Source organism: Amblyraja radiata, chromosome 31, assembly GCF_010909765.2.
Source record: "Amblyraja radiata isolate CabotCenter1 chromosome 31, sAmbRad1.1.pri, whole genome shotgun sequence".
Taxonomy (NCBI): Eukaryota; Metazoa; Chordata; class Chondrichthyes; order Rajiformes; family Rajidae; genus Amblyraja; species Amblyraja radiata.
Window position 1 is genome coordinate 16,611,329 of NC_045986.1, and position 16,163 is coordinate 16,627,491.

Genomic DNA, 16,163 nt, shown 5'->3' on the forward strand with positions numbered 1-16,163 from the left:
TTATCATTGTTCTACAACCAGTCAAGAGTGTTTTATTGTACCGACAAAGGAACAATGAAATTATTACGTTGCAGAATAACAGACCTATAAATACAATCCTCATAAATAATACATGATAAAAAAAACATAATTAATAATCTCAATAATAGTGCAAAAACACCCAAAGTCCTTAGTGCAACCAAAGGCAGTCCAAGTGATTTTGTAGTGTTAGAGGTTGTTTAGTTCAAGAATCTGATGATTGTTGGGCAGAAACTATTCTTGAAACCGGTGGTCATGGTTTTCAGACTTCTATACCTTCTTCCCGATGGTTGGCATGAAATTAGAATGTGGCCAGGTTGGTGTAGTTCTTTGACGATGCTGGCTATCTTTTTGAAGTAATGCCTCCTATAATTCCCTTCCATGGTGGGGAGATCAGTACCCATGATGGACTGGGTAGCATCCGTCGGGACAGGATATAGGCGGTTATAACTCCAAGACATCAATGGGATGCAAAATTCTACTGGACAGTGACTACTAGTACTTTCTAATAGTTCAAAAATAATTATTGTTGATAAAATTACCACATTCCCAATAAGATTACAAACAAAATGTTCCAAGACCTGTTAAATACAGAATAGAACTCAGTGTTTTAACAAGAACCAGCATGTCCTTATTGGCATTAGCCAGCCTTGGTTTTTGCAACAATGTTCTTTGCTTGACAGCCACCAGTCATAAATTAAATATGAGAATAATACTCATTTAAATAAAGAACTTACAATAAAACTATCCATTGCAAAGGCCAGGGTTCATTTCTGTTCATTGAAAACAGGTTCTGTAATTTGATTTTAATTTGCTCATAGTTTGGAAGCGAAGAAGCGAAAATTACTTGAAAATGTTGATGTGTTTGTCATATAGAAACGTGGGCAGTATGTGAGGCTGGGTCAACAAGCAGAATGTTGATTGCTTCATGCCATCCTTTTCCTGTAGACATCAACGTCTATCAGTAGTCCAGGATGGAATTAAGACCTAATGTGATAATATCTGACCCCGAATGCAGCTTCTGCACTTGAAATGTGAATAAGGAATTACATTGTATTTCTTTACCTTAAGCAAAAGGACAGACTTTTAAACAAAGACTTACTAGTCAGTAAGTTTCCCAAACTTTCTTAGAGCACGTAGAACTGCAGAAAAAGTCAAGGAGACGAATTCACAAGTGGAATTAAATATTTAATGTCTGCCTCCTGCTTAATCCCACTCCACTGTGTTCATTTAATGAAATTGCAGCAAAACTACCTGAAACATGGAGCAAAAGTACTTCTTGCATTTGGGTCAGGGCGTCAGTGTGTGGGCAGTGGGATAATCATCCCTCTTGAGCTCACTGAGCGAGTTAGGAGATTCGGTTTCACTCTATGCAGCCACTGTGATCTAGCCCTCATCGTCGTTACCATTGCCCAAATCCACTTGTCTTTATTAGGCTTCATATTTTCTCATTGTCTTATCCTTCAACTGAATAGAGATTGGGTTATGTTTAGTGCAGGACTCAAGATAGGTTAAGGTTAAGGTTTGGAGCAGCATTTCTAAATACCTCACCAAAGGTTCTTTGTCAGAATGAAGCACTTTACCTTGTAAAACCCATTAACTTTAGCTGGAGTGCCATGAATGTCCCAGGTGTTTTGTAACCACATAATGATACAATGAAGTCTACTTTTATTTTATTAAACTTTACACTGTGCTATTTTTCATTATCTTTCTGTAGGTTTCAAACATCTGATGCACATGGACAGGTATGGCAGCAAAGAAAAGCAAGGTGGTCTGCAGTGAGGCAGCCATTTTGGGATGGACTGTTTTGAGGGCGAAGGGCTACTGGTAGATTAAAGTGCGAGCTTTGGTGAAGAGTGGGCTTCGGTTAGGAAGACGAGCAGCATTTATGTAAGTCGAGGTAAGATTTTTCCTTTTTCTTAAGTTTGCTCTTTGTTAAAGGGACTGTGTGGTATTCAAAGGTGCGGACAGCTCCTGTGAGATGTGGAAGATCAGGTGACAGTCAACTCTCCCTGACAACTATGTCTGCAGGAAGTGTGTCTACCACTCCTCTCAGTCTAGATCAGTGGTTCCCAACGTGGGGCGTACGCCCCACAGGGGGGCAATTTGATTTTTAAGGGGGGCATCAGGTAAACATATGCAGTTTATGTTTCAGATGTTATTTTGAGTAAATTCCATTTTCTGAGAATTATTTCTTTGTCTGCTCGTGCTAAAATATGGGGGGGGGGGGGGGGGGTGGCATCAGGATTTTAGAGGTGATTAGGTGGGGCATGGCCAAAAAAAGGTTGGGAACCACTGGTCTAGATGGATTGGTTAGACCGGCAGTTGTACAGGAGGCAGAGAGTGAGACAGACAGGAGTTTCAGAGACGTGGTTATGCCAAATGTTGAATCAGTTAGATGATTGACCATCAGAAGGGCCAGGCAAGTAGTGCAAGCCTCTCCTGTGGTTGTTCCTCAATCAAAATATATATATCATTTTGTATTCTGTTGGGTAGATGGTTTCTCAGGAACAGCCAGAACAACCAGCACGACCGGTTCTACGTGTTGTACGACGTAATAAGGAAATGTCTGGGCGATCAATAGTTAGAGGGGACTCCATCGTCATTGGTGCAGATAAGCCTTTCATTGGCCATGAACAAGAGTTCACGATGCTGTATAACTTTCCTGATTCCAGGGGAAAAGGGCAGGGAGTGGGGAGGGCCGGTCGGGAAGATGAGATTTCAGCATCCATAGATGTGAGCTCGCAGCATCCATAGAACGAGCATACAGCGGGTGGAGGGAGCACACAATGTCATTGGAGTGCTGTGTTGGAGGAGAGAGAGAACACATAGTGCCTAAAGGGAGAGCACACACAGTGCTAGTGGTCAGGGCGTCCATGGCAACTAGATGGAGTGCGCAGTGTCAGTGGAGAGAGAGAGCACACAGTCACCGAGAGATTGCACGCTGTGCAGAGGATAGAGCGCAAGAAACGTCCAATGCCTTAGAATGCCGGAGGAGAGCGAGCACAAAGCGCCAGAGGAGAGGGAACACGTTAAACCAGAGGAAAGAGCACACACTGACTGTGCCAGAAGAGAAAGCATACACAGTGGAGGGAGTGCACAGTGCTGAAGGAGAGAGTGCACAGCGCCAGAGGAGAGAGTGTATGCTTTGGTGGAGGAGAGAATGCACCCAGTGCTTAAGAGAGAGCGCACATCGGAGTGCATACTGTCGTTGTGTCCTTGGGCAAGACACTTCACCCACCTTTGCCTGTGTGTGAATGTGTGTGAATGTGTGTGAGTGATTGGTGGTGGTCGGAGGGGCCGTAGGCGCAGATTGGCAGCCACGCTTCCGTCAGTCTGCCCCAGGGCAGCTGTGGCTACAGAAGTAGCTTACCACCACCGAGTGTGACTGAGGAGTGAATGAATAATGCGATGTAAAGCACCTTGAGTATTAGAAAGGCGCTATATAAATCCCATCCATTATTATTATTATTATACTACACGGTGGAGTGAGCACACAGCACTGGAGGAGAGGTCGCACACAGTGCTCGAACAGAATGGTGCACACTCCAAGCTGTAAGATTAATAGGGCTGTTTTATCAAATGATTTTAACGTCCCGGATATTGACTGGGAGTGTTATAGTGCTAAGGGCTTGCACGAGCTGGAATGTGTTAATTGTGTCCAGGAAAGTTTTCCAAAGCAATTTGTAGATGGCCTTACTGTAGAAGGGATAACACTGTTCCTCCTATTGAGGGATATAGCGCTGGAGTAGAGAGCACACAGCTCCTGAGGGGAGAGAGAGCACAGCGCTAGAAGATGGAGCGCACAATGCAGAATGAGAGAGCACACATTGTGTTGGCGCAGGGAGCACACAACGCCAATGGATAGCGCACACACAGTTGTTGGATGAGAGTGTTCACACCTTGCCGGAGGAGACAGCACACATTATCTGTGGATGGAGCGTATGTCGTCAGTAGAAGGAGCACACAGCACTGGTAGAGTGCCAGCCTTTGTGGAGGGAGCACACACGCTTCCAAAAGAGAGCGGGCGCACTGTGATACTGCCCCTTCCATTGGATGCCGCTCTGATCCCCATCACTCACTGACAGCTGCCCGAGAGGCTAATCCCCGGCATCATTGGTAACAGTAGGTCCATTATGCCAAACTTCATTAGTTCACACCTTGTAAAACCCAGGCAGTCCAGCCAGAGGAGAGAAGGAAGAAGGTGAGAGACAAAGCAGGAAAGAAAGAAGGAAGAAAGAAAGAAGAGAGAGGAATGGATAGGAAGTGGGATGCTATGTTCTTCTGTCGCATGTTTGAGCAAGACTGAGCCACTGGGACAAACTCAAGACTGGGCTGGTGGCACGAAGCCCGAGACAACCATCGCCTCTGCTGAGAGACCGCAGAACATCCGTGCAATGAGCACCCGAGTGCTGGTGAAGAGAGCGCGTACAGTACTGGAGGGGAGTAGTCACAGTGGAGGGGAGAGCGCGTACCCACTGCTGGCGGAGAGAACGCACTCACTCTGTGCTGGCGGAGAGTGCGCACACAGCTCCGGAAGAGAGAGCACACGGTGCCCTAGACGAGAGTGCACAGCGTCAGTGGAGAGGGAACGCACAGTGTTGGAGGACAAAGAACACGTGGCTTCGGGCGGCGGAGGGAACTGAGCCACGGTCCAAGGACCGGCCTGGTTCACCCGCCGCGGGCTGAGGACGCGCCCGCTGCAGACCGAGGACTCGCCCGCTGCGGATGGAGGACTCGCCCGGGTTGCCCAGGAATTGCCACGGTCCTGGAACTGCCCTGAAGCCCCAGTTCGCTCGCCGCGGATCGAAGACCCATGCCGCTGAAGGGTGGAAGGAGTCGGACAGACAGCCAGTGAGCAGACTGGCGACGGGAGGGAGCGCACTGCATCGATGGTGGACTGAGCTGTTGGAGGCCCCGCAGGGCTGGGGCTCAGCTGGATCCAGTGCTGCTCCAACAGGCCGAGTGCATGCACTGGACCCAAGTGAATGATATTTTATCCAAAACTTTATTTAATTTATCAAATTTGTCAGATTATGTTACAGTAGACAAATTGTTACAGGTCATAAAGGTCAACGTGCCTCATCTTGTTCAAGTACAGTCATTATATGACATCAGCATGTCTCACTCCACTGAGAAAACGGAACTGACATTTACATTCCAGATACACTTTCCAATGTAGACATTGTCCTTGCAGAAAGCCGCAATTTCTGGTCTTGCTGTGCGACGGGAAACAGTTTGGTACTCTACCATTAAAACTCAGCTCACGACGATGGTGAGATTCCTACTGCACGAAGGCTCTGAGGGGAAGGACCTTTCCCACGGTCTTAGATTGTTTGAGTGGCCTAATAATGAGGCATTCTACCAAGTGACTATCAGTAGGATTCACCAAAGATAGACACAAGATGCTGGAGTAACTCAGCGGGACAGGCAGCATCTCTGGAGAAAAGGAATGGGTGATGTTTCGGGTCAAGACCGTTCCACAGACCCGAAACATCACCCATTCCTTCTCTCCGGGGATGCTGCCTGTCCCGCTGAGTTACTCCAGCATTTTGTGTCTATCTTCGATTTAAACCAGCATCTGCAGTTCCTTCCTACTCAGTAGGATTCACCACGTCTCGAGGACATCCCACACAGACCATTGCCCAATGAACTTGCTCCACAAACGGTAGATCTTTTACACATTTCTGGTTCCACACATTTCCTCTGTTGCACACCCTATAAAACTGGTCTATATTATCTCTTCCTTCTGCCAAATGTATCATTTCTCTCCATGAAACTTCATCTGCCACTTGTGTGCCTATTCCATCCAGCCTTGCCCCTTTGATCCATCATCCTCTTCATGGTTTACCAAACTTCCATCTGCAAATTTAGAAACTTTACCCTACATACCTTAACTAACTAATTACTATATATCAAAGTTGTAGTCCTAGAACAAACATTTGGGGAACACCAGATAATTGTGTACCATGACCCTCTGATGTTGAACCACCATTTTTTAACCCATGTTGCCAACGAACCCTTCATTCCACAATTTGGACAATTAGTCTCTAATGTGGGTTATTTACACAAATGTTTTGCCCCACCATCCTTACGGGCTGTTTGCTAGTGCCACGCCATCCTTGGGTGATTTTCTTTGTTCCAATCTGGTCCTTTGCCAATTACTTTAAACCTACATTCCTGGTTTGAAATCCCCCTGGAAACAGAACTGGATCCTCCCACAATCTCCACAGACTGGAAAACTGTCGCTATGAGAGGCTCAGATCGGCTGAGGACGGAGGAGTCCGAGGAAAGACAATTCAGGTGAATAAAATGTTGAGGACCTTGGATAGAGCAACTGGGCATTCACTGCAGACCCTTCCATGAAATTGCACATTCAAATGATACGAGCAGAACTGTCGACGGTGCTCAGGCTGTGGCCAAACTAGTGTACAGACTGGTGTTCCATCTTTGCTTCCCTGCTAACATATTCAGTGCCTCTGCTTACAATAAATAGTCTCATTCTCACCTGACGTTGGTCATGTGCCTCCTTTATTTGTTTAATCCATTCTGTCAGTTACTTATCATCCAGACAGCATTTTTTTATTTGAGAGATACGGTGCGGAAACAGGCCCTTCGCCCCATCAAGTCCATACTGACCAGTGATCACCCCATACACTAGCACTATCCTGCACACTAGGGACAATGTACAATTTTACCAAGCCAATTAGCCTATAAACCTGTACGTGTTTGCAGTGTAGGAGGAAACCAGAGCACCCGGAGAAAACCCACGCAGGTCACCAGGAGAACGTACAAACTCCATACAGACAGCACCCGTCGTCTGGATCAAACCCATGTCTCTGGCGCTGTAAGGCAGCAACTCTACCTCTGACTTTGTTTTTCCTTCCATTCTACTCACGAGTATGTCAGTACATTTAATGAACCATTGCCCTAATCCTTAATTCCCTCTCTCAACTGCTTTTCTTCCATCATTCCTTGCCATTGGAAATCAGCTATTAGAAACAGTAGCCAAGAGTTAATGAATGTGATATGACATTCCCATTCAGCATTCTAGCAAATTATAGTGCAATTCAAGCAACAGCGAGCATGGAACCCAAGGTCAGTGAAGCTGCACAAATGCCCAGGGTCAGCACCCACAAGGGTCTTCCACACTGGTGTGCTCCTTGCACAATCTTTGTGGCTGAGACGGCCCTCCACATTCCTGTTCTGGGTGGCGGATGGTGATGGTGTCTTCAGACAATGTAGGAAGTGCTGCTTGTGTTTTATCTGTCACTGGGAAAGTTTAAAATAATAAGAAAATAACAGTAAATAATGATTATCCATTCACTTCTTTCCCTTCCGAAATAACATTATGATCAGCTGCCAGGGCTCGGTGGTACTGATGCTCACAGGAGGCCAAAGGTTCTGGATTCAAGTTCCACTCCAGAGCAGTATGCATAGAATGGTCTTGATCTACACAGTGGCACGAATGGGGGAATGTGGTGGAAAGGCAGGTGGAACACAGGACATTAAGAGTATTCCACTCATTCTGCTTGGGTAGTTTCTAACCGAATGGTATGAACAATTGAATTCTCCAATTTTACGTAACTACCTCTACCGTAAATATTTACAATGATCTGGCCTCTACAACTCTGTGTGGGGAATTTCAAAGATTCATTACCCCTCAACTGGCCCCTCATCTTTTAATTATGCCCACTTTTTCAAGATTCTCCCTCATGAAAAACCTCAACATCTAAGCTGCCATGCTTCATCTTAATTTTATATATCTTAATGTCACATCTCATTTTTCTAATCTGTGAGCAATACAGACCCAAACTGTCTAACGTCTAAAATAGGACCCATTTATTCCAGGAACAAACTGGGGAATCTCCCTATGTGCTACTACATTCTAGTAGCATTCTATTACAATGCCCCAACACTGAGTATCACATCATTGGCAAACTTAGAAAGCTTACAGTTTGGCCCCTTCTCCTGTTCAATGAAATAAATAGTAAATAACTGAAGACTGAGGCCTGGGATCCTCTACACAGCATCAGCAGAGGGTTGGTGGAGGGAGCGCACAGCACCAGAGAAGAGAGTGCACAGCAGCAGAAGAGGAGGGAGCACCCAGCACGCAGGAGGAGAGGGAGAGTAAAGTGCAGAGGATAGAGTGTACAGCTTTGACGGAGTGAGGGAAGGCATAGTGACGGAAAGGAGAGGGAATGTACAACATCAGAGGAGAGAGCCCGCGGTACCGAAGGAGGAGTGGGAGTGCACAGCACCGGAGGAGGAGAGAATGAAGAGTGTCGGACGAGGAGAGAACGCAGAGCCGGAGGTGGAGGAAGCCATGACACCAGAGGAGCAGAGGGAGCACTCAGTGCCAGAGTATAGGGAGCGCATAGCACCAGAGGAGGAGAGGGAGTGCATAGCGGCAAAGGAGGCGGGAGTACACAGGGAATACATGGTGCCGTTGGAGGAGAGGAGGGCACAGTGATGGAGGACAGAGTACACAGCGCCATTGGAGAGGCAGACACAGATAGCGCTGACACTTACATTCAAGATGTCTAAAACAGGGCCCCACTCCCTACTTAATGGAAGCCAATGATGATGCTATTCATTAGTGTTAAGATGGGCATTTAACTAAAATATAATCAGTAGCCTGTAAAATAAGATACTGCCTACATCTAATAACTTGAGAGAAAAAGATAGATCAGCCATGATTGAGCGGCAGCACAGACTTCTGCGCTTATGATCATGAACTTATTATGAACTATTCTATATTTGACTGATTGCCGCTTTCAGGGGTTCGGTAAACAGTGGGTGAAAGGAGCAGAACAATCAGGAGGCATCCATTGCAACCCCTCCAACATCCCAGACCACTACAGTTCCCAGGTTTTCTGATCCAATCTGCTCCAGCCTGTCAAGTAGCACGGCCTTGTGGAAACCAATAGAGGTTTCCCATCCTCAGAACAATATGTCCACTGCCCCACTCTCCATGGAAGTTGGTCTCAAACTACATTACAGGCCCACGTGATAATGGGATATCCGGGTGTGCGCTCATCCACTTCTGCCTTCTGCACCACTTCAGTCAGGCCACAGGCTACAAATCAGTCAGTGCCAGTGATCATTTCTCTGTCAAATGACTGAGAGAAGCCCCACCTGCCGTGTGCCCTCTCTTCACTGCAGCCAGGAGACCAGTTCCAGATTAAAAGGAAACCCGACAACCAAGTCATCATTTTATTTACCTGGTAACAACACAAATTCTACCTTCCTTTTCCTCCTGCACTTGGCGATGTGCACTCCAACTGATAGACAGAGCAGGAAGAGGCTGATGAAGACAATGATGCTCATTACAACTTCCAAAGTGAGAGCTGAATCGTTGGGCAGAGAAAAATCAATCAATTAGACATTTTGTTGAAAGTTTGCCACAGAAAGAAATTCACCCATGTCCTTGTAAGTACTATCATGGCCGAAGTGGATAGCACTGTCATTTGGAGTACTGTGTGCAGCTTTGGTCACCCATTTTAGGAATGGTGCGGAGGTTTCGATGAGGGTGCAGAAGAGGTTTACCAAAGTGCTGCCTGGATTAGAGGGTATTAGCTGCAAGGAGAGCTTGGACAAACTCGGATTGTTTCCTCTGGAACATTCAATACTGAGGGAAGACCTGATAAAAGTATATACAATTATGAGAGGCACAGATACAGTAGGTAGTCAGAATCTGTTTCCCAGGGTGGAAATGTCAAATATTAAAGGCCCAGCTTTAAGGTGAAAGGTGCAAAGTTTAAAAGAGAGTTTGTTCTTTTGTTTTTCCACATTACAAATAAAAGTTTGTTTTTAAGTTGTAATTGGATGTATACATTCCTTTTCTCATCCTGCCTAAAGAGTGTTTTGTCAACCCGTGTAGTCAGCAGCCAAGAAAGAGCACGTACACTCAGACTATTGACTCTGAGCGCTGACTTGGAGAAACAAGGGAAGTGCACAATAATCTTTGAGCTCTTTGCAGATCATTCTGTTCTGTCACATGATCGAATGGCAGAGTAGACTCGGTGGGCCGAATGGCCTAATTCTGCTCCTATCTTGGTCGTATCTTAACAATGGATGAAAACCCGGGACTGTGGCACCAACTGCATGTTGAAGAACCAGGCAATCTAGGGTTACTCTGAGATAAGTGTACTACTATATCATACTGTAAGATGTAATGATCAGCCATAATCTAACAGAATGTTGAGGCAGGTGTGAGGTGAAATGGCCTGTTTCAGTTTCATATTTTCTATAATGGGACTTTCTTAAACCACAGGCTGTAAAACAATTGCATACATCTCTCATTTCAAGTTTAAGGCAGCATAAATTACAAGACATTTAGGAAAATAATAACCAAGAGCTGGTACTGACTTGAGCATGAAGACTGTTTAAATACACCAAATAAAATACCTGAGTCACCGCTTACATTTCTGCCTGATTTGTGTGTGTTGGATATAATCGCAGATGGCATCACTGGTTTGATTGGCAGGTACTATTTCGACTTGACCCAGACTGGTGCAACTTTTAAAAGTACAGAGACAACAGCATTACTGAGAAGATTGGGGGAAGTATTTACACAATGCAACAATAGACTCGAGCCAACCGTCTCCTTTCCCCGCTCATCCCCACCCCTTCCCACACCCCAGAGTAACATGGCCACACTGAATCCACATTGTCTTATCCAAGTTCTCCTCTGAACCAAAGGCACAGGACACTGAAAACCCTATAGCGAAAGAGAGACTTGACCAGCTGGAGGGACTCAGCGGGTCAAGTAGCATTCATGGAGGGAATTGGACAGTTCATGTTTCCAGTCAAGGTCCTTCACATAGACCAAAATAGTGGAGCAAGGTGTGGGGCAAGATATGAAGTGATGTTAAGAAAAATAAATAGATACTTTGTGCAAACTTAATGCCAGGCATGGATATCTCAGACTGTGAGGGGGGAGGAATGCATATGGCCAGAGGAATCCTTTGCCCCATGGCTTTTATTCCTTGTTTCTTTGGAGTATAAGACGCTGAGGGGTGACCGTATTGAGGCGGATAAAATCATGAGGAACATGGATAAAGTGAACTCTCATAGACCTTTTTCCAGGGTATAGGATTCTAAAACTAGAGAGCGTAGGCTTATGGCGAAAGTGGGGAGATTTAAGAGGGACCTCTGAGGCAACTTTTGCGCTGAAGATTGTCCGTGTCTGAACTAGCTGCCAGAGGAAGCTATTGTAGTGGCGCCTGCTGGCGCACGCAGGTGTCGAACCCGGCGTTCGGAAGCTGCAGTCACGTGACTCGGGAGGGGCTACTGTTTTCGCACGGTTTCGCTTTTGCGCCACAGTTGTGTAGCTGGTCAGACGTGTTTGTGAGGACCTGTAAACCAAAGAGTTATTTCTGAAATAAATAAGCTCACAAAAACGTGGTTGGCGTTCTTACATCCGCCAAACTATAGAAGCAGATAAATTACAACTGCAATGCCAATGGAGGGAAATAGAACTAGCTCAGCATACAAACGTGGTCAGCATGAACAAGGTGGGGCAAAGCTCTTGACTGTGAATGTCCTGGAAATAATGAATATTTGTAGCAATTTTGAGTAATCAAACAGAGCAGATGTGTCAGAGCAGGAATTTGCTGGGCTGAAGTTTGATTTAAACCAATTATGTGAAAAGGGAACATTAACGTGCATCCTGGATTCCAGGAAATTGCCGATGTTCACAATGTCCTCTTCTGGTGTCACTCAGCAAATTTCTGGAAGTAATAGCAGAAGAGTCAAGGACAACCATTGAAACAGATCGCCACCCTTACTTGGTCCATAGTTGGCAGGGCCTGGTTCCTGTGGTGGAAAATGTCCCTGTTGAGCAAGGAATGCTTTCCACACCTGCAATAAAGGAGAGGTTGGTCATGACATGAATGCCAATAGAACAAACATCATACAGCTACCATATTACTAAACATACAGGAGACTAGATAGACTTGGCTTGTGCTCGCTAGAATTTAGAAGATTGAGGGGGGATCTTATAGAAACGTACAAAATTCTTAAGGGGTCGGACAGGCTAGATGCAGGAAGATTATTCCCGATGTTGGGGAAGTCCAGAACAAGGGGGTCACAGTTTAAGGATAAGGGGGAAGTCTTTTAGGACCGAGATGAGAAAATCATTTTTTCCACAGAGAGTGGTGAATCTGTGGAATTCTCTGCCACAGAAGGTAGTTGAGGCCAGTTCATTGGCTATATTTAAGAGTAAGTTAGATATGGCCCTTGTGGCTAAAGGGATCAGGGGGTATGGAGAGAAGGCAGGTACAGGATACTCAGTTGGATGATCAGCCATGATCATATTGAATGGCGGTGCAGGCTCGAAGGGCCGAATGGCCTACTCCTGCACCTATTTTCTATGTTTCTATGTTTCTAAGATGTGTAGGAAAGAATTGCAGATGCTGGTTTAAATTGGACACAAAATGCTAGAGTAACTCAGCGGGACAGGGAACATCTCTGAAGAGAAGGAATGGGTGACGTTTTAGGCCAAAACTTCTTCAGGCTGATGTCAGGGGAGTGGGCGGGACAGAGATAGAATGTAGTCGGAGACAGTAAGACTGGTGGGAGTACTGGGACGGGGAGTGGATGGAGAGAGAGAGGGAAAGCTTTCCCTCTCTCTCCATCCCCTCCCCCTTCCCAGTTCTCCTGGGAGAGAGAGAGAGAAAGCTTTCCCTCTCCATCCCCTCCCCTTCACAGTTCTCCCACCAGTCTTACTGTCTCCGCCTACATTCTACCTCTGTCCCGCCCACTCCCCTGACATCAACTCCTCAACAGTTTTTAGTAATAGAAAAAAAACAATGGTGTTAATGACGCTAAGATCCCAAAAAGAAAGATGGTGGAGGTAGACACAAAAAGCTGGAGTAACTCGGGCAGCAGGCAAGACAGGCAATATTTTTTGGAGAGAAGGAATAGGTGACGTTTCGGATCAAGACCCTTCTTCAGACTTCAGATGGTGGACGGTTTTGAGTCATCTTGTCATGGCCTTAATCGATCTGTTCATTCAATCGTGGCTGATCTATCTTTCCCTCTCAAATCCATTCTCCTGCCTTCTCCCCATAACCTGTGACACCCTTATTAATCAAGAATCTGTCAATCTCCGCCTTAACAATATCCATTGACTTGGCCTCCACAGGCGTCTGTGGCAATGAATTCCACAGATTCACCACGCCTCTGACTAAAAAAACCCCAATCCTCATCACGTTTCTAAAAATACATATATTTATTCTGAGGACGTGGCCTCTGACTCTCCCACTAGTGGAAACATCCTCTCAATATCCTCTCCACCCAGGCCTTTCACTATTCAATACGTTTCTATGAGTGATTGCATTTTATGTGTTTCCCCAGTTGTTGTGGCAGCCAGGTGGACAGGGGTGTCTTCCAGTTACACAGGCACCGCAGGCAGTTCATTTAATTGATTAGACAAGCGTTAAAATGATGATCAGAAGCACGATACTGACAGCCAGCACCCACCTTTCAATCGATTGGTTTACATTGAGCACACAGTTGCTTGCAGCAGGTCAGTAGGAACGTTTACCTGGTAAGATGCAGCTTCTGCAGTTGCTGTCTTTGCAAACATAGCCGTCACCGCATTCACACTGGGCATTGGAGATGGACGTGCAATTTCTCTTATACTTCATCCCTGTTGCAAGAACAGAAGGTACTTTAGTACAAGAGTGGCACGGTGGCACAGCGCTAGAGTTGCTGCCTTAGACAAAGTCCCACAGACTCGGATTCGGTCCTGACTGCGGGTGCTGTCTGTACGGAGTTTGTATGCTCTCCCCGTGACCACGTGGGATTTCTCTGGGTGCTCCGGTTTCCTCCAAAGACATACAGGTTTGTTGGTTAATTGGGAAGGTAAAATTGTAAATTGTCCCTACTGTGTAGAATAGTGCTTGTGTATGGGGATCGCCGGTCGGCATGGACTCGGTGGGCCGAAGGGCCTGGTTCCGCACTGCATCTCTAAACTCTTAACTAAACTCTCTAAATACAATAACCACAAAACAGAATTAAATCAACATCCCTTGACATCAAAGCGAGATTGTGAGTGGTGGGGATGGAGTATGGGTTTGAACTCTGGGAGGTCATATTATCCAATTGGACTCAAGGCACAGTTACATTTCCCTTCTTTGTCTGAAGTTGAAGTAGCGCTGATTTCCTGTCTCCAATGACCATGTTCCTACCCACCACTCTCAACCCGCAGTCCAGGCGGGTGCGTTGATTCTGTTTTTAGTAACGTCCTGTGATGCCGGTTGGTTGTTGACATCACTCAACCCACGGTGTCTGGGTTTTGCTGCGAGACAGGGCTGGACAATCTACTCATCTCACCAGAAAACTTTTAGACAAATCATCATTTGCACAGTAATATCTAATCTAGGATGTCAAATTAAGCATCTGGAAATGTACTGTATCAGCCTTTAGTTAATAAGTTGTGGATTCAAAGCAATATTTGGACAGGTACATGGATAGGACAGGTTTAGAGGAATATGAGCCAAACGCAGGCAGGTGGGACTCGTGTAGATGGGAGATGTTGGTTGGTGTGTACAAGTTGGGCCGAATGGCCTGTTTCCATTCTGTATGATACTATGATCCTATGTCTATCAGACATGTGAGCAGGAACTACAGACTGAGACACCAGTGTAATACTGAGGGAGAGTTGCACAGTCAGAGGGGTTTGTTCTTCAGTTGATACATTAAAACAAGTCCACTAGTATCATTTTAATAAAGAACTGTTATCTCCTTCAGCTGCTATCCTTTTTTTAAAGCTTAAAAGGCGAGATCCTTTGTCAATGCGATTGCTTTGATAAGAATTGCATTGGCCTCTGATGACCTTATCCAATATCCTCACATATGATGTTCAAGAAGGAACTGCAAATGCTGGAAAATCGAAGGTAGACAAAAATGCTGGAGAAACTCAGTGGGTGAGGCAGCATCTATGGAGCAAAGGAAATAGGCAACGTTTCGGTCTGAAGAACGGTTTCGGCCCGAAACGTTGCCTATTTCCTTTGCTCCATAGATGCTGCCTCACCTGCTGAGGTCCTCACATATGATGTCTCTGTTTATCAGGAGGTGTTACATTTGCATTAACACACAGTGAGAACGTTGACAATTTGAGTAAATGTGACATTACCGTATCCACACTCATCACAGCGGAAGCAGGAATAAATGTTGTTCCATTGCTCGGAATATGATCCTTTTGGACATGTTGCACACGTGGAATCCGAGAGTGCAGTACAGTCCTTTGCCAAATAGTTACCTGGAAAATAAAAGAACCATTAAAGGGCCTGTCCCACTTGGACGACCTAATCCATGAGTTTAGAAGACCCTAGACGAGTAAGTAAAAGACCTCCTACGACTATGTCTACGACTTCCTACGACTATGTCTACGACTTCCTACGACCTCCTACGACAATGTCTACGACCTCTTACGACCCCCCTCGACCTCAGTCTTCTACACCTAAGACCAACTACGACTAGCTAAGTGTGGATAATGATCACATGATAAAATTATGTCATGTTTGCATTTTTTTTTCTCGGGCCAGTTACCGACCTACGACTACATACGATTACCTACGACTATCTACGACTGCCATCATGACCTACTACGACCTACCTATGAGTAAAAGGTATCAATCTTTTCCTTGCCGACCTTTTTTTTTACTCGTGGACATTTTTTATCAGGCTGGAAAAAACGCCGCAACCTACTTGAGGCCACGAGTACGCGGAGACCACTCACGAGCATGAGGAAGAGTTACGAAGACCTCCTACGACCTCGTGGCGACCATGCTGCGAGTATGAGTCAAGGGCAAACTCGGCAGAGGTCGTCAATTAGGTCGTGAAAGTGGGACAGGGGCTTAAGTAGCAATGCTACAGGCTGTGGGGGAAAAAACCTAGTTAACCTTTCAGGTTGAAGAGTCTTCACTGTGATAGGGATAAAGTGAGAAATAAAATAATGTTGAGTTGCAGGAAAAGGTAGGTGTGTGGGTGAATAGGCACTGAAATGTGAGATGTTGCAAATAGCAGGATGTGTTAATGAAGTGCGAAGAAAAACTGAGGCGATATCATGGATGTGATAGCCAGTTCTGTACGGACAGAGAAACAAACCAGTTGGAGTCCAAGCCTGAAATGAA

General features: G+C 45.7%; 1 protein-coding gene across 1 annotated transcript; it reads right to left on the reverse strand.

Annotated features, from left to right (window-relative positions):
• Positions 1-6,806: 6,806 nt before the first annotated feature.
• LOC116990408 (tumor necrosis factor receptor superfamily member 18-like) lies at positions 6,807-13,673 on the reverse strand. Its single transcript, XM_033048023.1, has 5 exons — positions 13,571-13,673; positions 11,811-11,883; positions 10,445-10,539; positions 9,243-9,368; positions 6,807-7,290 (listed from the first exon to the last, which is right to left on the reverse strand). Exons 1-5 carry the CDS (start codon positions 13,671-13,673, stop codon positions 7,145-7,147), a joined length of 543 nt encoding a protein of 180 aa, XP_032903914.1. The 3' UTR covers positions 6,807-7,144.
• Positions 13,674-16,163: the final 2,490 nt, after the last annotated feature.

Excerpts from the sequence above, each read along its gene's own strand:
- LOC116990408 (XM_033048023.1), bottom strand. The coding sequence starts at position 13,673 with ATGAAGTATAAGAGAAATTGCACGTCCATCTCCAATGCCCAGTGTGAA. Across the intron at positions 11,884-13,570 it reads CAGAAGCTGCATCTTACCAG|GTGTGGAAAGCATTCCTTGC; the intron begins GTAAACGTTCCT and ends CCTTTATTGCAG. Across the intron at positions 10,540-11,810 it reads CCCTGCCAACTATGGACCAA|TTGCACCAGTCTGGGTCAAG; the intron begins GTAAGGGTGGCG and ends TACTTTTAAAAG.